Source organism: Rattus norvegicus, chromosome 3 (assembly GCF_036323735.1).
Source record: "Rattus norvegicus strain BN/NHsdMcwi chromosome 3, GRCr8, whole genome shotgun sequence".
Taxonomy (NCBI): domain Eukaryota; kingdom Metazoa; phylum Chordata; class Mammalia; order Rodentia; family Muridae; genus Rattus; species Rattus norvegicus.
Genome location: NC_086021.1, coordinates 175021321 through 175045094, shown reverse-complemented (window position 1 = coordinate 175045094; position 23774 = coordinate 175021321). Strand labels below are relative to the sequence as shown.

The 23774-nt window shown below is 50.2% G+C and overlaps 1 protein-coding gene across 23 annotated transcripts in view; it reads left to right on the top strand.

Moving 5' to 3' along the window:
* Positions 1-23774, top strand: part of Zmynd8 (zinc finger, MYND-type containing 8) — a 113221-nt gene that overhangs the window by 16288 nt on the left and 73159 nt on the right. For 17 of the 23 annotated variants that reach the window (XM_063283406.1, XM_063283402.1, XM_006235571.5 and 14 more), the window contains one exon: positions 6234-6304. In XM_063283406.1, the coding sequence (XP_063139476.1) occupies positions 6234-6304 (71 nt within the window). Of the gene's footprint in view, positions 1-605; positions 3247-6233; positions 23548-23774 lie in introns of those variants that run through there. The other 6 variants (XM_063283396.1, XM_017591609.3, XM_063283404.1 and 3 more) reach the window with 5 other exon arrangements.

Below are 23774 nucleotides of genomic sequence, written 5' to 3'. Positions count from 1 at the left end.
GTTCCCTCTTCTTCCTGTACTCTTAAACCAGTAGATTTAGGGGAAAGGTTAAAGATTGGCATTTGCAGTGGCCTGAGTGTAGGACTTCTGGAAATTTCTACCATTTGTTGTTGTTGTTGTTGTTCCTTTTAGGAAAAGCAGGTGGCCAAGCTGAGGAGTCGCCTGCATTCCACCCCTAGGACTCTCCCATCCCCCACCTTGCTTTCCCTCATCTAGGTGGAAGGTTCAACACTTTGTGCAAATTGCAGAGGCGAAAACAAACTGATGGGCTGTTTTCCTTTTTCCTCCTGCTTCCTTGGTCCCCAAAGAGGATTCACAGCTGCAAAGGAACAGATACAGACACTGGTGCTTTTGATCTCTCTCTCTCTCCACCTCTCTCTCTCTCCCTGCTCCTCCTCTCCCTCTCTCTCCCCTCCCCCTCTCCTTCCTCTCTTTCTCTCTCCCCTCCCTCTTTCCCTCCATCCCATTCTCCCTCCCTCCGCCTTTTCTTCCATCCTTTCTCCCTCTCTCCTCTTCCTCCTCTTCTCTCTCTCTCTCTCTCTCTCTCTCTCTCTCTCTCTCTCTCTCTCTCTCCAGTGACTCCCTCCCTCTCATCTCCCAGCCTTCTCCCCACCCTCTCTCCCGTTTAAGACCTTCCAAGATGGGTACACCATTCTCCTTCGGGAGATGAAGTGGCTTTCATGTGGGGGAGGGGAGCATCTGCTTTTATTAGCTACAGAAAATGGCCAGTGCTCAGTCTTAACTAGGAATTAATTACATATAATCACTCAGTAAACTTTCTTCAGGGTTCTTTTTTTTTTCTTCTTCTAATTGTAGAGGGAGAACGTTGCAGAAATGTTACAGCCAAGTCTAGTTACTTTTATAATCAACGACGCTCAAAGATTTGAGTCAGAAAGCACGAGGTCCCTTGGATTATAAATTAGGGATAAAACAATAGCCTTCCCTCTTTCTTCCAGAGAGGCAGTGCAGGTCTTAAGGAAAAGGGGTGTGTGTGTGTGTGTGTGTGTGTGTGTGTGTGTGTGTGTGTGTGTGTTGGTGTCATTTTAGAAGGCTGGTAACCCTGGAGGCAGGCTATGTTTGGGAAGTCCAACCTAGTCAAATGTGTGATCTCTTTTGTTTCTGTTTGCTTTCTTTCCCCTTGTGGCTCCTCTGACCGAGGCACCCGTTTGCCAGCCCGTGGATCTCTTTGCCTCTGGTTGACCCTGAGAAGAAAGACACATTCAAGGGGCCCCTCTCCATGGCTCAGATGTAGAAGGCAGTGGTGGGTTTAGAAGTCTTCAAGGATGTTCTTCAAATGCAAAAGCAACTCTGGACTTACCCTTGGCCTCAGGTTGCTGGGCTCTGGCTGCCCTTCCCCCCCCTTGGGTTCTGTTTTCCTTCCAGACAAACAGGGAGGCCCTGCCAGCTCTGCAGCCAGCATGCTGCCAGCCAGGCCCTTCCTACCCGGATCACCTACCTGCAGGCCGGCTCCCAGCCAGTGGCCCGGCCTTGCCCGGCTCAGCCTTGGGCATGGTGCCCTTCTTTCTCCCTAGGAGCTGAAAAGCTGTCACCTTGAAACTCCCTGAGCCCAGTGCTAGAGGAACCTTAGCTCTCAGACCTTAGCAGTCAGTGACGTTGGCCACCATGAGGGTATTAATAGTTTGGCCTGTGAAGGGGCTTTACAAAGTGCATTGTCACCTCCCGGGCTCTTTGGGGGGAGGTGGACGGAAACCTCATTTGTGAGAGTCTTCCGTGGACTTGGGTTAGTCCTCTGTAGGCTGAGGATCTGTCCTTGCTATGATTCCCCGGCCTCAGGAGTGGCTGCTGCATTGGTGGTGGCAGGTTTCTAGGCTCACAGTCTGTCTACGTTTTCACCCTGGCCTCAGACAGAGGTGCAGCCCTGTAGCTTTGCGTCTTAGATGCCTGCCGTTCTGGGAGATTTCTTTTTTACCTGGAGAAGTGATGTCGAGCAGTGCTGCTCTGGACTCAGAAGGGCACACGAGCTTCCTCCCTCCGCAGCCTGCTCTCTAGGACAGCTCTCTGCGCTGCAGAGACACCTGTCTGTCTTCACATTATGCCAGGGGGCCGCGTAATTCCTAACCGTCCACCCACCTCAGTGCAGGGTAAGGGGCCCAGCACAGTCTCCTGAGGAAGGCTGGACGCCTGAGAGAAATGGCTTTCCTTAGGAACCTGTGACTTCACTAAGTCTCCCTGCCACTGACTGCAGTTTGTGTTTTTTTTTTTTCCCCTTTTTTTTTTTTTTTTTATTCTTCAAACGTTTGGATTGTTGGTGTCCTTTGGTGGAGCGTTTCCTAGTTCTGATGTTTATGAAGGCGGCTTTGGAACTAGCAGGGCTCCTTAAAACATGAGCCTCGGCTATTGAACAAACTGCTACCATTTTAGCTTCAATAGAGGAATGAGGCACGGTTGCCAGCCGCCATTTTAAGAATCCTGCATAAATAGCTTAGCTCCGATGACTGCCCGTTTTAGGTGAGTGATTGCAGAAGGCGCTTTGCTAACCGTCCCCCCTCCCCCAATTAAAGGAATTTATTTGCAGATTTAGAGGAGCATGCTTGGTTTGGTTTTGTTTTTGTTCTCTTCCCCCACCCCACTCCCCCTTTACATCTTGATGCTGACGGTTGTGACATGGGGGAAAGGATGCTCTCTATGCCTTGGGTATAAAGTATTTCTTACAGCCTGCACCCTTTTGGTCTTTTGAATGAACGTAAAACCTAGGAGACTTGGGACTTGGTGCATGGTTTCCTGAATTTGCTGTGTGATGTTCTTCCGACCAGGGCAGCAAGGTCTTCTGCATGCTGGTTCTGTGTTCTAGCTGGCTTACAGATTGTTGTAAAAGTCAAGCAGGAAGGGCACTTGGGAAAAGAAAGATCTGCCTATTGTATATCCATCCACGCTCTCCCCTGACACCCCGTCAAATGCTTAGGCTTTTCTTTTCTCTCTGTCCTTCGGAAGTGTTGAAGGGGGTGAGACACGGACCCTCCCTGAGTCCTCAGCTTTGATAGTCAGAAGGGTTGAGGTTTCCTGGAAGGGCAGAAGTGCATATGCAACTTTTAATTGCTTGCTTTTTTCTCTCCCCAGTGCGTGTCGGTTTAGAAGCCCAGATTTTCTTGCTCAGGGAATGAGTTATGTGGGAGTCTTCTTTTTGGGCAAGGGGACGAGATGGACTTGATTGCGTTTGCAGGTGCTGGTTCTTCTTTCTGGTGCCTGAAATGTAGCAGTCTGTGGATCCCCCAGCAAGTGCCTTGGGTAAATATGAGCCTAAGTCCTGATGGTCGTGCGTGTACAATGTATGCAACTAGTTGATATATATATATATATATATATATATATATATATATATATATATATATATATATATTTTAACTCTTGGCTTATTTCACTGTGTCCTTCATGTGTTCACTCACCCTAGCAGACCTTTACAAAATAGAAATGTCAGCTTGGAAATAGGACTTGTTCCGTTATGGGTGGGAATGATCAGGTTTGTTGGATTCTGGTAGCGAGGGGGGTGCAGAGGGAGGGCTGTGTGGCAAACGGGGGAGGGGGGAGTTTGCATATGCTAAGACTTTTAATGTGTTAATGGCAAAAGTTCAAAGTATTTTCTTTCCCCAGCTGCAGTTTTCTTTCTAAAGATTGTCATTAGGCTGCCTGCCCCCTACTTCCACCCCACAATCTCCAAACAGCTCTAAAACTAAATTGCCCAAGATCTGGGGGAGGGACGGGGGGGGGGGTTGGGGTGGGGGAGGCATTTAGGAAGATACAACTCTCTCATCAGCACCTTTGATAAGATTATTTATAGTTCTTCCTTTCCAGTAGCATACCCTGGCTTTAACCCTGAACAACAACAACAAAAACAAAAATAAAAGAAAAAGAAAGCCGAGATGGGTGTGTGGGTAAGAGGAAGTCCCTCAGATGTGGCTATTCGAAAATGACTAGTTTTGGATTTTGGTCTTTGCTCTTTGTAAACGAAGTATTTCTCTCTCTCTTTTTTTCCCCCCTTCTCTCTTAAATTCAGATGCTGCAATCGTCAGTTCAGTCAAATACAGGTTGTGCACTTGTGCGTGCGTGCCTATGTGTTGTGTGTGTGTGTGTGTGTGTGTGTGTGTGCATGTACTTGCACAGATGGGGGTTGCCTTTGAAGGGGTGGCTCGCTGGTGTGAGCAAAAGATGGTTTTCCTCGGTGGTGCTGGAAGATTCTAGGCTCAAAATTGGTGGTGCCATCGCTAAAGTCAGGTGACTGTGGTTATCACTTGTGGTGCTTGGGAAGATGAAACAGCTCGAACCCCCCTCCCTTCTGTTTCAGAATTGATTATCTTAAACTCAGCAGCCACCCCGAAACTACTTTGCATTTTCCTAGCTACTCCGCTGCATTCCTGCCTGAAGTATTCAGCCCCCCTAGGCTCTTCTGAGCCACGGAATTGTTCTCTTCAGCGAGGTCCTTCTCCTTGATTCGTGTGTGTGTGTGTGTGTGTGTGTGTGTGTGTGTGTGTGTGTGTGTGAGCTCTGAGAGTCATAATTGTTTCTTTCCCCACTGGTCCTTTTCAGTTGGAGCACAGATTAACGTTTCACCCCATCACTCATTCAAAATATGGGTGGGATACATTTCTCAGGCCTCATGCTAGAGCGGGGAGCAGAATTCCAGTTGCTAGGGCTGTGCTTTTGAAGTTAACCATCTACCCCTTCTCTGGCTACAAGAACCATCCCTGGCCCCCAGCCCCCAGCAGCACTCGGACAGACGACCAGCCCGAGGTTCAGGCAGTATTTGTGTTGGAAGTGCTTTCTCCTGAAGCCAGAGTAGAAAGTGCATCTTCCCTGTCCTCTGGATTGTTCCATGACGGTGCCATGTACCTGGCGCTTGGGTCTGGCAGGCGGGCTTTTGAGAAGGATCACCTGTGACAGGGTGTCAGTATTTCTTTGGTGATTTGTGACATTGCTCCGTCCACAGATGCAGACTAAATGAAATTGTTACCCAGGCCCCGCATCAGAATGCTAAGTGTGTTAATATTCAAATTCGAACCCAAACCACCCCCCCCTTCTCTCTTGGGACTAGTTAAAGTCAGAGGACTCTCTGGCTCCTGTCGTGTGCAATAACCTTTTCTCCTTCTGCCTCGTTCCTGGCTTGAATTTTGTCCTCCCCTACCACCTGGAGCTCTCCCTGACAGGACTCCCATCTTCCCCTGATCTTTCAGGCTTGAGGCTGCCTTTTTCACACAGAGCATGGGATGCACACAGCACAGTGTTCTCAGCTGTTTGCCTGTCTTGCCTTCCAGCCTTCCTAATGGAAAATTCCAGCCACATCACTTGGTGACACATCCATTTTCTTCTTGCTTCTAGGTGCTGGGATGGTACCTAGAGCGATTGCTTAGCTTCTCAGCAAAGCGGTATCCTGGAACATTCTAGTCCCTGCCTGTAACAGCAGATCTGCGTTTCCTCTGCTTGACTTGTGAAGTGTTGGGTTGACAGGGCCCTCGGTTGAACCTGTGTTCCAGCAGGGAGGCAGAGAAGGTTCTGGATGACAGACCTTCCTTGCTAAGGGGGCCTGCCTTTCTCCTTCCTTAGCCCAGCTTTCTGCTCAGCCCCTGTCCTTTAAATAACCCTTCCTCATTCCAGTGTCTACGCTGGATTGTAATTAGTCACAGTTCAGAAGGAAGCCATGCTTGGTGGGGTTGAGGCTGCCCAGAGACCCCAGGCTCCTGATTCTTGTGATAAAGGCAGCTAGAATCTGGTCATGTTTTCTACTTCGTAATCTAACCGCTATGGTTTTTGTCCTGTTCCTGACTCATTGGGGAGCTGTTAGGTTCAGGACGGGGAGGCCCAGGAACTACTGGGTAGAATTCTAGGCACCCCTGTGAAAGGCTTCTCTAATCTCCCTTCATGGCACCCTGGTGTTAGCAGTGAGAGACTTGCTAATTTTGAAGGCTGGGTTCTTTAGGATAGAAACTGGTAGGTTGTACTTAGTTTCTAAGCTAAAAACATATCCCTCACCGTCTCTTAATGAAGTAGGTATGACAACTGAAATGGGGATCGGAGTTTTTGAAAACGTATTTTTAGTACTCTGGTATTTTAAAGAAGTCCTTTGGCGTCTTGACACTTGGTTGAAATCAGGTGTGCCCCCCCCCCCCTTCCCATAAGGACGGCCTCGAGAGAAGGCGGGTTTGCTCTCTGCCTCTTCAGCGGCTGCCCCCACAGAGACCATTTGCAGCCTACCTAAACATACATAATCTGTTCTATTTCAGCTTGGCTGAAGAGGAGATAAAAACGGAGCAGGAGGTGGTGGAGGGGATGGACATCTCTACTCGCTCCAAAGGTGAGTAAAAAAAAAAAAAATCTCAGAGTATCCACTCCGACCTCCAGGAGAGGGGGATTTCTTTTGTTGTTGTCGAGAGGTGAGACACTCTCTCTGAGCGGCTGGCTGCGACACTGTAGGGTCTTTTGATGGATGAACCTAATTTCTGGAGACATGGTTCAGTCCTCCTCCTTCCCTGCTGTGCCTGTGTAGGTGTGCCGACTTGCCCGGCATTGCCCTGTGGTAAATTTTGGGTGTGTGTCTGGGGCTGAGGGTGCCTGCCTGCCTGCTTCTCCCCAGAACGATCCTTACAGGAGTCTAAATGTGCTTTCTGCAGAAGCCACTGAGGTCTGCAGCTGTGGCGGGCTTCCTGATTGTAACAGCAGGCCTCTGGGCAATCTGTGGGTGGGGTGGGACCAGCTTCATTGGGAAATGGTGGTCTTGGTTGGCAATTACAAGGGAGTGAGGAGGCCAGTGCCTGCCTTGGGAGCAAACTGTGGTCTCTTCTCTGTTTATTCTGTTTGTGGGGAGCCCGCAGTGGCCTGGGCCTGTCTTCCTGCTCAGTGAGAGTTCGTGGGGCACCCCAAGGGGGGTATTTGCTTGTGCCTTGGGCGCTCTTAACGGCAGCCCTTTGGAGGACTGTCACGTATTTGCCACAATAGACTAACGGCTGTGCTGTGCGTTTGCTGCAGCTCCAGGCTGTGTCTGGGAGGTGGGAGGGGCTGCAGGAAGGGCTGTTACAGATCCTTCCAGGAGGCTCTCATCTGGCCAGGATGTCATAAAATAGGACTTCCTAGAGGCACCTGAAAGAAAAGAGAGCATCCTGGGGCTTGAGAAAAAAAAAGAAGGAAAAGAAAAGAAAAGACAGTCTATTATTTGGGTCAAGCTAGGGGTCAGGTGGTCATACAGAGCTGGCTGGGAGTTGGAAGGAGGAAGAGGAAGAGGAAGAGGAGGAGGAAGAGGAAGAGAAGGAAGAAGAGGAGGAGGAGGCAAGGCTCACTGCCCTGCCCCTTGCCTTAGCTGTCCCAGCATGTACAGGTCATCTTAGTGTCATTGTTCCAAGAGGCAAGGAACCCGGAGAGCTGGAGCAGGGCGTGGCCTTCCAGAGCCTTGGCTGACAGTTGATCAGGACTGAGGGAGCACCTTGAAGCCGAAGAGACTTGTCCTGGTGACACAGGCCAGAGTAGAGAGGTTGAGGGAGAGTCTATAAAGAGGGGCTGGGCGGTGTTAGGTCTTCATCTTTGTCTGTCTTCTGTCTACTTCCCTTTCCTTTTCCCTTTGGAGACCGGGTCTCACGACACAACTCTGGCTGGCTTAGAACTTACTCTGTAGATAGGTCCTGTTGGTTTTGAACTCACAGAAATCCACCTGCCTCTGCGTCCGGAGTGCTGGAGTTAAAGGTGTACACTGCCACTCTGTGCCTGGCTCACTTTATTATTTGTAAACTCGGGTGTGGAATTTCTTGCTATCTCAGGCTCCTCCTCCCACCTAAGGCTGTCTGGGACAGAGACGCTGGTGTGCCTGAAGGCCCATGGGACAACAGGAATCTTTAGTGTTGGGCCTGCCTAATCCCCGTCTGAAGTGGGAGGTAATCCCACCCTGCAAGCGAAGACACTAAGTCTCCAATAGGTGATGAATGGGGAGAGGAGGCCGTGTCAAGACGTCCTCGTTCCTGGACTCTCCTCAGCAGGACAGGGTAAAATCTTCCAGAAAGACAACAGTCATGGGCCACCAATTTGAGAAAGTCCCCAGGGACCTGCTTGTCTCACCCACTGTGGAGAGACCTTTTCTGTCATTATATACCAAGAAGTGCCTAGAAGTTCATAAGCCAATGCTGTTTCCCCTCTGCTTATCAGCTCTGGGTGACTTTCTCAGGGCACTGAGGACCGTTCTGTAGGGTTGAGGGGATGGCTCCAGGTGGTAAAGAACTTATGTAAAAATCCTGTCTTGAGTCCCTGGTTTCAATGTGAGACCTTCTCTGGGAAAATACAGTGGGTGGACGGACAGACAGCACCTGAGGAATAAGGCCTGAGGTTGACATCACACCTCCATACGTGTGCGTGCACATGTACACAGGCACCCGAGTGCACACATACATAGGGCATCAGCCTCCACTCACGTTTATCTTCCTAAACTTCTAGTTCCCCCCACCCACCTCCTGACATCCTTCTGCTTGTCTGCTGTCCCCTGGGACCTGCTTCTCCATTGCCCTGTGACACCCGTTCACCTGTACCAACTCTTCCCAGCTTCTCCCTGTGTCCTTCTGTTTGTCCTTGGGAGTTTGTGCCTCTGTCTTTCTGGAACACGCTGCCCTGGCTTCTGGCGGCTCTCTTCCGGATCACGCAGACTCAACACAGATGTTGCTAGAAAGACTTTTGGTGGCCGCTGGTTCTGAGGGAGCCGTTCTCCCCTATCGAGTTCTGTTTTCAAAGTAAGCTCATTTTTTTTTTTTTTTTGGTTCTTTTTTTTCGGAGCTGGGGACCGAACCCAGGGCCTTGCGCTTCCTAGGCAAGCGCTCTACCACTGAGCTAAATCCCCAACCCCAGTAAGCTCATTTTTAAGAGTTTTAGATTTCAAGAATACTTACACAGCCCTGCCTCACCCCACCCCACTCCACCCTTCCCCACCCCTCCCGTTTCTGTTCTCTTTGGCAAATCTAGATGTTCTGAATTCATAGAGCCCACACTGGATTCAGACATCCTCAGTTTTCCTGTCAAAGGCCCCCTTTCTCTTCCAAGATGCATGACACTGTCTCCTTAGTTTCTCAGACCTTTGTTTTTAATTGACATTTTTCAAATTGTACTCGAGTGTGTGTGTGTGTGTGTGTGTGAACAGAGGCTCACGGTAGCTCATGCTGTCCTCAAACTTGCTGTGTAGTCCAGGGTGATCTGCCTGAGTGCTGGGCTTACAGGCCTGTGCCACCATGCGAGGGTTATGTGATGCTCCGGGTGAGACCTGCCACTTGTTAATGCTAGGCAGTGAGTGGTCCCCACAGTACATTCTCCTAAAGGAAGTCACTGAGCCACATGCCAGGAGCAGGGCATTGTGCCCCTCCTCCTCCAGGACAGAGTGACTGCTTTAAATTCTGTACAGTGGAGATGATGTTGTTCCCCCTGTGTCTTTCTGTCCTCCCCTAAAGGTTTATTTATTTGTTGAATTTTCTGGGCATGATGTTTTGTGTGCACATGTGCCTGTGTACCTTGTGCATGTCTAGTGCCCACAGAGACCAGAAGAGGGTGTTGGGGATACTCTGCAACTGGGGTTATGTGTCATGTGGGTGCTGGGAATTGAACCCAGGTCCTCTGGAAGAACCAGTGCTCTTAACTGCTGAGCCGCCTTCTCAGAAGTATGCTTCACTGTTCCTCTGTAGCATTGTGGACCCAAGGATCATTTCCTGTGCCCTTGGGTTTATCCCTTGCTACTTATTACCGATTGCTTCTCGGGGCTGCTAGGAGCGCTCTGTTGTCTCTGGGCATCCCTGGGCCAACTTGTCTCCGTGGTCTGTTTATGACTGTTTATGATCTGGCTTCGTCGTCGTCATCTGCATGTTCAGCTTCAGGCCCTTTTTGGGACAGTGGTATTAGAAACAGAGATGCAGGTTTGCTGGTTATGCGTGTCAATGCTGGGCCGTCCGCTTCTAGGTCTTCAAAGTTATTCACAGAGAAGATGTGTGTACCCACAGTTACTGCTCTTATCTGTGTGGGTTCTTTTTTCTTTTTTGTTTGCACATGCCTTCCTGTCTCTGTGGTGGCTAGCCATGAGTTCGTGTGCTTGTTCGTGTGCATATATATATGTATATATATATATATATTTTTTTTTTCCCCCCCGGAACTGAGGACTGAACCCAGGGCCTTGCGCTTGCTAGGCAAGCGCTCTACCACTGAGCTAAATCCCCAACCCCCAAAATATATATATTTATTTTGCAATTTTGTGTGCATAGGTAACACACACACATGCACGTGTGGCTATACACAGGTAGAGGTCAGAAAGACAGCTTGCTGGAGTTGGTTCTCTATATAACATGAGATACCCTGGGATCAAACTCAGATCTTCTGTTTTTGGCAGCAAGCCCTTTTACCCACTGAGCCAGTTCAGCGGCCCTTAGCACCTTCCAATCAGTATGCGGCCCACTTGCCTCCCTCAGCTCGTCCATCCCAGCGCTGGGGAAGCTGGCTCCTCAGGCTTGCCTTTTGTGAACGGCTTTGGAGTAGTTTTAGTCTGATCCACAGTGGACAGTGAAGACTGCTAACTCAAGTATCGGCTCAGTAGACCATGACCCACTCAAGATAATGGACGGAGTGGAGGGACAGCTCAGTGGTCAGGATATGAGGTTGCCGCTCTTTCAGAGATGCTGAGTTTGGTTCCAGTACCCGTGGCTCACAACTGCCTATGACCTCTGGGAATCGAAGCCCTTTCTGGAGGGGCATACACGTGTGTCGTACACACACTCAGATACATACACACTTACACATAGATTAAAGGGAAAAGGTAATTGTCTCCGGCTTGCTAGGGTTCTGTCATTCTAGAGACTGTGTGGAGACAGCGTTGCTACCCTGTGCTCTTCCGCTTGGTGCTCTTCAGGGGCACGCGGTTTTCTCTGGAAGGACCTTGACCTCCAAGTGTGCCACACCCCCATCTAAGGTAATGTGGCCTTGTGTGTGTGCATGTGTGTTGCGTGTACCCGTGCATTCGTGCTTGACTAAGTGTGGCTCGTTGAGGTAACTTTGGAGATCTTTCTCTTGCTCTCCACCTCAGTTTTTGAGACATGAGATGACTGAACCTGGAGGTGGCCATTTTGGCTAGACTGTCTGACCATCAAGTCCCTGGTTAGTGTCTGCCTGTCTTCACTGTCCCCCACGATCTGGGGTTATACACCCATCTTCCCGGGTCTGGCTTTTTTACGGGTTGTCTAGCTTTTGCTGTGAGCACTTTATCCTCTGACCTCTGAACTTTTTTTTTTTTTTTGAGTGGGATCCCAGGTTGCCTTCCAACTTGTTACGCAGGTGAAGTTGTGTCCCTGAACCTCTGACCCTGCTGCCTCTACCTCCCAAGTACCTCCCAAGTATTGGGATCTGGGATCGCAAGGTTCTTGCCCTGGCACCATGCCTTAGAGATGTGGAGCAAGCCCTCTCCACAGCTGCCAACAGCAGAGAGTTTTTAAAACAGGCCAGCGAGCCAGACTCCTTGGTCCATGCTTGTCCCTTGCCAGAGCTGAGTTATGGTTTATGGCTTCGTTTTCCCTAAACAGGACGGGAAAGTTCAGGTGAGTTTTGCTCACATAGTAGGGTGCTTGTTCAGAATGGTGTGTGAACATGAGAGCGCCCCCAAACGGCAGCCAGGACTAGATAGAGAACAGGGAGTCCTTCCTGGCTGTGTTTGCTCTTGTCCCAAGAAGAGGTTGTGGGGGTCGCTGTGTACACTGTCCAGCCTGCCTGGTACGCTGTGTAGGGTTGCCCAGGGTTACCTGGGGACCAGGAAATCTCTGTCTGTGAGTGCATTCGTCGTACATACTTGGGAGTGTTCCTCCGTTACAGTGGCTCAGCCTGCTGACCCGCTGGCCTCTGCACCGTTCAGAGTGATTGGAGGTCCCGGCGTTGCTCAGAATCTGAGGGGAGAGGCCCTCTTGTTTCTAAGGGACTTTCTGCCAGTCTTTTGGTGGCCCTCCTTGTGGAGAGGGGGTCTGCTCCGGCTGCTGCTGTTTTTAGAGCATCTTTCTCTTAAAATATTTATTTATTTTAAATGATATGCCTGCCGGTTATGAGCCAGTGAATGTGGGTGCTGGGGAGGCCAGGAGGGGGTTTCAGATCCCTGGAGTCAGGGGTGGGGGCGGTTGTGAATTGTGGGTGTTGCAAATGGAGCTTGGGTTCTCAGCAAGGGCCGTATTAGCTCTTAACTGCTGAGCCATTTCATAATTAATTACTATTGTTATTATTTTGAGGCAGGGTCTCTGGAGAGCAGAACTTGGTTTCCCATAACTGAAGCTAACCTTGACTTTACTGTGTAGTGAAGGGTGGCCTTGAACTCTGGATGTTCCTGCTTTCTGTTCCCAAGGGCTGGGATCCCAACAACCTCTGCCTGGGTATCAGAACACTCCCCTGACTCAGTCACCTGAGTGTCATTCAGGTTTTACACCCTGACCTTTGACCTGGGGCACCGAGGTTCATAGAGTTGAAGTCTGTCTGTGGTCAAGCTGTGACATTTGTGATGTGTTGGGGACAAGGCCTATACTTCTTTCAGCCCCATTTACCTCAGAGATCCCCAGTGTGGTGATCCAGGCTGTGAACACTAATTGTCCCTTTAGGCCACTTTTCTTGTGGTTCTCCATGTTCAGTATTGCTGTCCCCAAAAGATAAGTAATTAATTAACTTGAGGAGAGAGGAAGAGAGAGGCACACGTGTGCCACCCCCTGCACCACCATTGCTGAGTGGGCATCCTGTGTGGGTTCTGTTATGAGCAGCAGAAGTCTCTGCCAGGGCTGTTTGAACAGGAACAGAAGGGGACTGGCCGGGTCTCAGCAGGAAGGCTGTTGGTTGGGTGTGGATAACTCACCAGCCTTCTCTGAACAATAGGGTGCAGGCCGTGTGTCACGTGGCTGCCCTTTGGCTGCTGTCTAGACACTTGGACCTACCCTGGCCGTCTCCACAAGTAAGGGAAAATTCCCCCGGAGATGAGGTGGGCCATCTGGAAAAGCTCAGGACTTTATTCAGGGCTTGGTGCTGCGTGGCGTCCAGCTGGCTCTGGGAACTCAGAGACTCTGATAGGAATCAGTAGGGAGGTGATTGATTTAACCTAGGGTGTTGTGCTTTCTAGGCAAGGGTTTGGCCTCCCAGCCACCTCTCTAGCCCCAGCTGAAATTCTGTTTTATTGCATTGGTTTTGGTGTATGTGTGTCTTTGTGCCCCAGTGTACGTACAGAGAAGCCAGAGGAGACCTTTGTGAGACCTGCTTCTTCAACTACATAGGCCCCAAAGACAGAACTCGGGTCCTCAGGCTTGGCACCAAGCCCCTTTATCTCCTGAGCTATTTCCACAGCCCAAGAACTCAGTGTGTGGCACAGGCTTCTCCCAGACCTGCCTCAGATCCCCAACTGTTAAAGTTTTGTTTTCTTTCTTTGAGCTGAGATGTTTTTATGTTGTCCAGGCTGGTCTTGAACTTACAGCTTAAAGGGAGTAGCTAGGGCAGCCAGCCAGCCATGTGTCAACATACTTAGCTTGGAATGTCATATTTTTGTTTGGAGATGGCTCCTTCTGTGCAGCCCTTCTGGGTGTGGAGCTCAATATGTAGAGCAGGCTGATCAGTGTTCCTCCTGACTCAGCCTCTGGGAGGGGTGGGATTAAAGGCCAACACCACCAACCCTGGTGTGTTTATTTGTGTGTGTGTGTGTGTGTGTGTGTGTGCGTGCATGTGTCTGTGCATGCCTGTGTGTGTGTGTGTGTCAGTGCGTGTGTCTGTGTGTGCCTGTGTGTGTCTGTGTCTGTGTATGTGTCTGTGCATGTGCCTGTGTGTGTCTGTGTCTGTGTGTGTCTGTGTGGGCCTGTGTGTGCGTATGTCTGTGTGTGTCTGTGTGTCTGTCTCTGTGTGTGGTGTTTATGTGTCTGTATGTGTGTGTGTGTGTCTGTGTGTGCCTGTGTGTGTCTGTGTCTGTGTGTGTGTCTGTGCATGTGCCTGTGTGTGTCTGTGTCTGTGTGTGTTTGTGTGTGTCTGTGTGGGCTTGTGTGTGCATATGTCTGTGTGTGTCTGTGTGTCTGTCTCTGTGTGTGGTGTGTATGTGTCTGTATGTGTGTGTCTGTGTGTACCTATGTGTACCTATGTGTGTCTGTGTCTGTTTGTGTGTGTGTGTCTGTGTGTGCCTGAGTGTGTGTGTGTTGTGTGTGCCTGAGTGTGTGTGTGTGTGTGTCTATGTGTCTGTGTATGTGTGTGTGTGTGTGTAGGTCAGAGGACAGCTTTTGATAGTTGCTTTTTCACCTTCCACTCTGTGGGTCTGTCTCAGTACTCGGGTACTCAGGTTGAGTGGCGGGCAAAGGCTCCCACAGAGCCCTCTTACCAGACCTTGCTCAGAATTCTCAAATCTGATCCTGCCACCTCGTCCGCAGGGTTTTCAGGTTCTCTGAATTTCAATCAGCGGCTCTCTTCCTATGTAATCACTTATTATGAATGGGATAGTTCCCGAGTCTATTGCCTCTTACCTCCTTTATATCATCCTTGGCATTTTCCAGAGTGCTCACTTCTCAGGAGACAAAGCCTTCAGGCTTTCAAGATGCCAGGGTGACATTTGTTGCCGAGGGTGACAATTTGCTGTAAGCCATTCGGGCGTAAATCACAAGCACCATCTACTAGGAGTGCTGGCACGGGGAACGGCTCCTGAGGTCTCACCAGGTGCCATGCAGTATTTCCTTCTTACCTCAATGGTTCTTAGCTCACTGCTATGACACGTGTTTTCCCATTTCACAGTCTAGGAAACTGAGGCTCGTGAAGATGAATGACGGGACCAAGTAGGGCTCAGGGGCCAGGTTTTGTGTTTTGCTTCAAACATTGGAGTCACAACCCTTCAGGGTCAGCAGGGATACCCACAATGGCTGGCAGCATGGGGAAAATTGGGGGCTTTGATAATTGGGGGGGCGTCTACCTCTCTGCTCAGCGCCAGGGATCGGACTCACTGTCTGCTTGCTGGGAAAATCTGCTATTTTCTTGCCACAGTAGCTCATTTAGATGCAGAGAGGTTTCTCAGTGTAGACCAGTTTCCCAAAGATGGTGCATGAACCCAGAAAAGTCACATCAAGGGGACAGAAATGGCCCAGGGCTGTCATTTTGCATTCTCTGTGCAAGACTGGTCACAGCACACTTCCTTGCAGGAGTTTGGCCATAACTGTGTGAGTCAGAGAAGGCCCTGTCTCAGAGGCCAGAAACCTGGAGTCTGCAGCAGCCTGGTTCACTCCCTGGCTGGAGGCTCCCCGTTCAGGCTGCTTACACGTTGATCCTGCTGCGTGTACATTTTGTGGGCAGAGTGGTGGGGTGCAGCTGTGTGGAGTCTGCCTTGTGTCACCAGCGCGAGGGAACGGTCCCCTCGGAAACCAGGCGCAGATGTAGCCCAACATATTAAAATCCCAAACACTGACATTCTTTGTTGGACTCGCCTGCGGATGGCTGTGTTTATAGAGTCAGGATGCTAGAGAATCACAGGTATAGCAATTTTGCTAAGTAGTCCCAGACCTTGATTAACACAGGACCCTCTATCTTCCTCTGTTGTATGTAAATGAAGACTTTCACAGAGAGATAGAGTGCGAGCTGGGCTGGGAGGTAAGAAGAGTCCTTCTGTCAATTTCAAGGGACCTCTAAGAAAAACAACCGCCAGTGCCTTTAAGCCACAGCTGCGGAGAAGCCTGCGTGAAGTTTTATTTCGAGAAATGTTAATAGTTTAAACTGTCCTCGCTCTGACGGCTCAGATCCCAGGAAATGGCAGCCCTGCGGTGTGTAGTGGGAAGACTGTGTGAGAGAGCTCCTCTCCCTAGATCGGGTCTAAATTATCCCAAAATGCTGAAGTCCTCTCTCTGATCGTGGCTTTCCGACTAGACATTGGCTGCCTCCTCTTGGCAAGTGTGGCCCTGCTGTGTCCTTGTCTCAGGAACATAGAGATTACAACCTGCTTTTCACAGGGGCGTTGCTGATCCCAATTCACATCCTTGTTTAGCAAGGCTTTTACTGACTAAAGTCTCCAGGCTCCTTGCAGTTGATCTCTCTGGTTGACTGGAGTGGGGAGGAGGGGAATTTACCTGCCCCATTTTTTAAGCCCCACTTGTAGTAATATAATATGCAGTTTCTTTATTAATTTAGAAGACTGTTGCCCCAAAGTGTTTCCACCCTAAAAAGAGCTTTCTGTTTCTTCCTCCAAAGGTCTTTCGAACAAATGTACCAGGTGGAGGGCCCGCCTCAACATCTGGGCCTCTCTTACCAACCAAACATTCAAGCAATACTTATAAATGTTTGAATTTCTCTCATCTCAAAGCCTTGAAACCAGGACTCTTCTGGATTTCAGATTTTCAATAATTGGGATGTGTGCATAGTGATGGGTTGTGGGGATGACCTCGAGTGCCGTGTTCGCATATCCCTTATGGGACACAAATGTCCTCAGACAATGTTGTCAGTTCTGAGGCCTTCTGTACAGGCAGTCCCCCTGGGGTGGCATTCCGCCCAGGCCTCCTACTTCTGCTGCCTGGATGCTGCTGGGGTTACAGATGTAAGCCACCATGCCCGGCAGATGGCTCCTGTTTGGATGGCCCACGAGCCAGGACTTGATAACGGGTGTGGAATTTTCCACTTAGGATCAGCACTCAAAGATGTTCAGGTTTCGGATCAGGTGTTTGGATCAGGGTTCCCTGTCTGCCCTCGTTTTGCTGCGGGCGTAGTAGATTTCTTCTCTTTAATTTTTTCCCCCTTAATTACAGTTTATGTGTTTGTAGCGTTTGGGATTTGGGGGTGAGTCTCGCTGTGTGGCTCAGGTTGGACTCTCAAGGTTTGTGGGGTCTGTAGCCTTAATATTAGAGTGCCAGGCAAGCTTTGGACTTGGGATCCATACTGTCTTAGTCTCCCGAGTACCTGTGATTACAGGCTTGTGCTATGAGGCTGGGCAAGAGAGAGCCTGAGGTATTTGGGGGTGGTGGGGTGTGGTACTGAGGCCTTCTGCGTGTTAGGCAAATACTGTCACTGAGCTCATTCCCGGCCCATCGTGGGCTCACCTGATCCTCTTGCCCCAGCCTCCTGAACAGCTGAAACTGTAGGCCAAACCCATTGTACCGAGCCTCTACTGTCTGTGAATGTCTTACTTAGTTCATCTCTTTGTTGAAAGGCACAGTCATACCTGCTTATGATGCTTCCTGGAGAGCATTCCTGTGAGGAGGGGGAGAGAGAGAGAGAGAGAGAGAGAGAGAGAGAGAGAGAGAGAGAGAGAGAGAGAGGTGGAGACAAAGACAGAGACAGACACCAAGAGAGACAGAGACGTACTGAGAGAGATAAACAGAGACAGAGAGAGGTGGAGACAAAGACAGATACCAAGAGGGAGACAGAGACAAGAAACACACACACACACACACACACACACACACACACACACACACACACACTGTCCATGTGTGTCTGTTTCTTCTTTCTGGGTGCAGACCTGAAGGTAAAACCATGGGCTATGGGCTGGGAACTGTCTAACCCGTGGTCTCGTGTGTACTGGCAAACACTCTCCTCCCACTCCCTCCCTGGTTATTATCGATGGGCACATTTCTGCAACCCTCATCGCTGGCTGCGGCCTGCTGGGCTCAGTGCTTTCTTACTCTCTTCTCTCTCTGCCTCATTCACAACTGACCTTTCAAATTACCATGAGAGCCATTTCTGGCTTGCAGGGCTTTTGCCGTGTATATCAATCACCCTCTCTCGCCTCCACGTTTTGTTTTTTCTTTTTAAGAGTTACATTTGTTTGTTTTGTGTGTGCACACGGGAAAGTCAGGCAGCTAGGCAGTCGGCCGGCTTGTGGGAGCTGGTAGTTCCTGCCATATGGGCCACGGATTAAACTCGGGTTGATGAGGCTTGGTGACCTGTGCCTTACCTGCTGAGCCGTCCTAGTGCCCCCCCCCCCATCCCCACCGCCCTCTCCCCACTCCTGCTCCCCCCTCCCCTCCAGGTCTAAGGCCTCAGTTGGGACTCAGCCGTGCCTTTGTTGCTCTCTCCTTGCACGGAAGGCAGAATGAGCCAGACTTTGTCTGATGGTCGGAACTTCTGCCCTAGATCTGAGGCAAAGGCCAAGCCGCCCCTTGGCTGGGGGGAAACAGCGTCTTCTCTAGCAAAATCTAGCGCCTGGGAGTAATTACTAGGCTCCAGTAATCTGTCCTCCATAGTCCTGGTGCTCTCTGACACGGCCCCTTTTCCTTCCCAGTGATCACCAATCTCTGTCAAGTAATTCTCTTCCCTTAAGATGGGCTCTGGAGCAGGGATTAAAGGCCTTTTCCTGTGTACTGACCCCACCCCCACCCCCCAGTTTAAATCGCAGTGTTCCTCCTCTCTGGCTGACTGCAGGTCCTGTTACCTGCTCCTGTCACCGCCTTTGTGACTCTCCCATGCTGTTCTCTGAGGACCTCCTCCTTCCTTCGATTGTATCTCCAGGCATGTCCTGTCTGTCTGTCCCTGTGTTGTGTTGTGTTGTGTGTGTGTGTTTGTGTGTGAGTGAGTGTGTGTGTTTGTATGTGAGTGTTTGTGTGTGTGAGTGTGTGTGTTTGTATGTGAGTGTTTGTGTGTGTGAGAGTGTGTTTTTGTATGTGAGTGTTTGTGTGTGTGTGTGTGTGTGTGTGTGTGAGTGCGTGTGTGTCCCGCCCATGCTTCTCCAGCCTTTCGTTTACACACCTATACCTGTCTTGTGAGCAGGAGGAGATGCGACTCGGTGGCGGAGTAGATGTTGAACTCTGGGTCCTGGGTTCAATCCCCAGCACGATAGAAACAACCCCAGCTTAAAAACACCCCAGAACATAAACAAATCCAAACGAAGAACGAGCAGACTCCTGCAGGCTCCAAAGTCAACACCGCCCTCTCGAAGGATCCTGAAAGGAATTTGTGTGCGTACTACATAATTGAGAATGGGCAAGCCAGATGAGAGGACTCAAGGCCTCTGCCCTCACTGAGACTTGGATAGGGTCATGGAGTTCCTTAGGCACATGGGATGGGTGGGTACTTTCTCAAGTGTCTGGTCTTCCTGCCAAGTACTACTTATGTGTGACTGTTCAGGGTCACATAAGGAAAGCCACCTTTCTTTTCTCAGTAGCTCAAGTCCCATGTCTAGTGTCTGTGGCTAAATACAGCAGACTTCAGTGATGGCCAGAGAGGTGCAGACCCTGTACAGGACATCCACCATTGCTGTAGAAGGCTGTACTGCTGTGCTGTGGCCTCCAGGGGTTGATTAATAGACCATGCTGGGTATAGGTGGAGACACATGGTCAGCGACTACAGGGTATAGAGGAAGCTTCTGGTTTCTTGGTCAGACGTCCTTGTGACTCCTGTTATTTGAAAAGTCTTTCCATGTGGGTAGGGCTTGCTGCTTTGCTAAAGATTTAAAAGTAGTATCCAGGTATGTATGAACTGTCTTGGACTCCTTTTCCCAGGCATGATCTGCTCCCCCTGGCTCTATAATCTCTCTCAACAGCTCTGGGCTCCATGATTATTCTAGGTGTAATTGACCCACAAGGAGCCCCAAATCCTCTCTGCAGTCTGGGGATAGTCTCTCACTCCAGATTGACACAGGACCCCAGCATTATGAAGGCTGAGGCAGGAGGATCATGAGTTTAGAGCAAGCCTGGATTGTATAATTGTGGAAACCCTGCCTTTATTGAAAAAAAAAATTAATTTCCCCCAAAGCCAGGCTTTTTATTCTAGCACTTGGGAGGTAGAGGCAGGGGCATGTCTTTGAGTTTGAGGGTAGCTTGGCATGACAACATATGTTGGTATGGGTAACATAGGATAACATTATGTAACAAGTTTCCGGCCAGCCAGGACTGCACTGTGAGATCCTGTCTCAAAAAACAACAACGACAACAAAAAACCCGAAAAGCACTTCTCAAGATTTATTTTTGTTGTTTTAAATTATGTGTGCATGTGTGGGGTGTCTGCATGTGGGTATGTGCACAAGTGGGGGTGCTATAGAGGCCAGAGGAGTCAAATCCCTGGAGCTGGAGTTACAGGTGGTTGTGAGCTGCAGTGTGGGTGCTGGGAACTGAACTTAGGTCCTCTGGGAGAGCAGCCAGTGCTCTAACCACTGAGCCCTGTCTTAGAGTTTCTTTACTCACCCCCCACTTGTCACTGCACTCAGTCAGTCAGGCATGCATCTTGCAGGCCCCTGCCAGCCAGGCTGTGCACCTAGCACTGGGCCACTGTGCACACTGAGTCACTAAGACTGACCTCACATTCTGGAGGGGAGACACTGAGGCTGAGCAAGTGAGTCCCAGAGAGTGTCTGGTCAGGAATGGGAGTCATGGGGCATAAATGGCTGGGATGTCAGGGAAGGCCTACTGGGAGGTGACATTTGAGCCAAAAGTTAACTACTGTGGAGGAGATTGGGTACAGAACATTGTAGATGGAGGGAGGGGCCAGCTAAGTGCAAAGGAAGCAGGAAGCTATGCTGTGAGGGGATTGGATGAGCAGTGCGAGCTACCTCATCGCGGCATGGGGCTGTGAGGGGATTGGATGAGCAGTGCGAGCTTACGTCATCGCGGCATGTGGCTGTGAGGGGATTGGATGAGCAGAGCCGAGTTTGCCTCATCATGGTGTGGGACTGTGAGGGGATTGGGTGAGCTTACTGAGTTTACTTTGTCATGGCATGGGGGCTGTGAGGGGATTGGGTAAGCAGAGCACGTGAACTTACCTCATCACAGCATGGAGCTGTGAGGGGATTGGACGAGCAGAGCCGAGCATAGTTCATCATAGCTCATCATGGCGTGGGGTAGGGCTGACGACTCCGGCTCTGTAGCCCTCAGGTAGCCTAGAAACTTCCTGTAGCCCAGGATGGCCTTGCATTAACAAAGATCTCCCTGCTTCAGCCTCCTGAGTGCTGAAATCACAGGGGTGAGCCACCACTCTGGATTTAGGTTTAGCGTTCTGAGTGAATAATTCGAAGTCTGAATCTCAGAGAGAAGCTGCCGGGCTTCTCTTTAGCCTGTTCTCTCTTCAGGAGCTTCCTGTGCCTTGAGAGGAACATGAACTCAGAGGAGCGCTGTCTGAGGAAGAGTGGGAAGGATGGGACTGGGAAGATGGTACGCAGAAAAGCTTCAGGTCTGTCAGGAATCAAGTCCTGAGCATGCAGGGGCTTTGGTGAACTCTACCAGCCAGAGAGGTTTTACCAGACAGGTATGCTGTTGCAAGACATGGTCGGGGCACAGCAAGTTTTGGGGAAACTGGTTTGAGGTTTCTGAGTCTTTCTCCTGACTGATTATAAGAGGGGGTCAGGCTCGGGGGTGTGTGTGACAGCAATGACTCACGGTCCTGTCAGTGTTATGTGTCTCCACACATGTAGAAAGACTGATAGCCGTAGCCGAACACACTGGGTCAGAGAGACCAAGTAACTTGCCCAAAGTCACCCAGCCCTTGGATTCAGAGCTGTACTGAATATCAAGAGTCCATACACCCTACAGAGCTATGGCAGTGTGTGTATGGCTTTCCTCACGGAGCAGTAACTGGTAGCATGCAGAGCCTACACAGCCAGGCTCGGCCTGGGCAGGAAGGGTTTAGAGTGGTATCTGGCAGTGGTGCAGGCTGGGATGAGCTACGATGACAGAAACTTGTCCCAACCTTATGAGATTCTTGTGTCCCCTCACTTCCTTCCCTGGATGGAACTATGTGAGCCCTGAATTATATCTACATCCTGGCTCTGGGAGACTCCTGAGAGTAGCCATCAGTAAATAATACCTTTGACACTGGGAGCAGCAGAGGTGGCTCAGTGGATAAAGAAGACTGGCTGCTCTTCTAGAGGTCCTGAGTACAAATCCCAGCACCCGCATGGTGGTTTACAACTGTCAGTAACCCCAGCCTCAAGGGATCTAATATCCTCTCCAGGCCATAGCGTGAACCACGCGTGCGTGTGGCGTACACCCCACCCCCCAACATAATATAAACAAATTGTTTTTAAAATGAGCTTACTTTGAGGGAGAAATAGAGAAATTAGTCTTTGGTCTTGCCCTCTCTCTAGCCTATATATATATATATATCAACAACCCCTGGTCTTTCTCCTGTCTACTTAAAAAAAAAAAATCCTTTGTCTGTCTCTGAGGCATCTGCATTTACTAGTCATTTTGTCCTCTAGGCCTCAGTTACCGATCCATAAAACGGGCATGTTCAGAGCCTACTTTCTGGCAGAAGGACCTCCCAGGTTATAAGTGTTCAGTGGTGGTTGCTACCACCCTGTGTCTTTGGCTACACTCCTGAGAGAATAGGGCTTTCCTTTTCCTGGTTGTCCAAATGCCCAGCAAGCGCCTTACCACCAAATCCTAGCCCCTGAGGATGGTTCCTTGACTCATCGGTAGATACTGAGGCTTTTCAGTCTTGGCATTAATGGATATTTTGGGTTGAATCCCTCTGCCTTTTTTTAAAAAAAGATTTATTTATTATATATAAGTACATTGTAGCTATCTTCAGACACACCAGAAGAGAGCATCAGATTGCATTACAGATGGTTATGAGCCGCCATGTGGTTGCTGGGATTTGAACTCAGGACCTCTGGAAGAGCAGTCAGTGCTCTTAACCACTGAGCCGTCTCTCCAGCCCGATCCCTCTGTCTTGAAGGATGTTGCATCTCTCACATTCCTGAATGTCCTTGACCCTTTGTGGCAACCCCAAATACCTCTAGACTCTGTCAAGTCTACCCCGGGCACTGCTGTACCCCATCCTGGACACCAGAACTCCTTGAAAATGGAGATTGGGGTGGGCCTTGCCCTTAGAGACTCCTTGTATCCATCCCGTGCTGAGGATACAAGTGGAGTGGTGGTCCATGCAGTCACCATAGTCCCTGTATGTAGCTCCTAAAATAATATTTCAAAGGCTGGGGAGGTGGGTAAAGTGTCACGGAAGCGGGAGACTTGAGTTTGGATCCGCTGGTCTCCTGAATGCTGGAGGTGTTTGTGGGAGAGACAGGTTGTCATCCCCAGTGTTTCTGCTGGGAAAGAGGAGTAGGGGCTGGGAAGAGGAAGAACCCTGAGACTTTGGAGCTAAGGCAGCTTGGCATACACAACAGTGAAGGAGAGATCCAGACATGCGCACATGCTTGCGCGCGCGCTCTCTCTCTCTCTCTCTCTCTCTCTCTCTCTCTCTCTCTCTCTCTCTCACACACACACACACACACACACACACAATCAGTTAGCTAAATGTGTGAATGGGATTAGAAAGAGGAATCTGTTTCCTGGGTTAAATGTCCTTTCAGGCCGCAAACTCAGGGGGTTCCTGTGATCCCCTGTTCCACACTCTGCTCAGTTCCTGACCTTTCAGTAGGATTTTCTGCGTGCCCTAACCCACGGGATTCCATTGTCTGACTGCATCTCCCTGCTGCTTCCTGTGTTTGGCTGCTCTAAGCCATGCTGCTGGGCGGCTCTCACACCCGACGAGCTCTAGGGACCTTAAACATCCCCTCTCGCTGGGGTAATCTGGGCAACATTCTGCGCCTAAGATAGCTTGCCCAGAGGAGCTGACAAGCTGCCTGGAGGGCCTGTCCCTTCCCCCTTGTTTCCTGGCCTTTTCCTTGTCCTCATTAGGGTGAGTTTTGCAGCCTGAACCCTCTGGTGCTCGTGGGGAGCGTGGCCTGCTTCCCAGCAGCCCCTCTTCCTTCATCTGACCCTTTGAATAGGCCCTCAGTTGCTGCAACCCCTCCCCCCATAGGCAGCCAGCAAGCCACCGGCGGGGGGAGGGGGGCAGCTCTGGGACGGGATGAATGTGCTTGGTATCAGCCCCAGAACCTGTTTGGAGCCAGCTGTGTTGGGTGG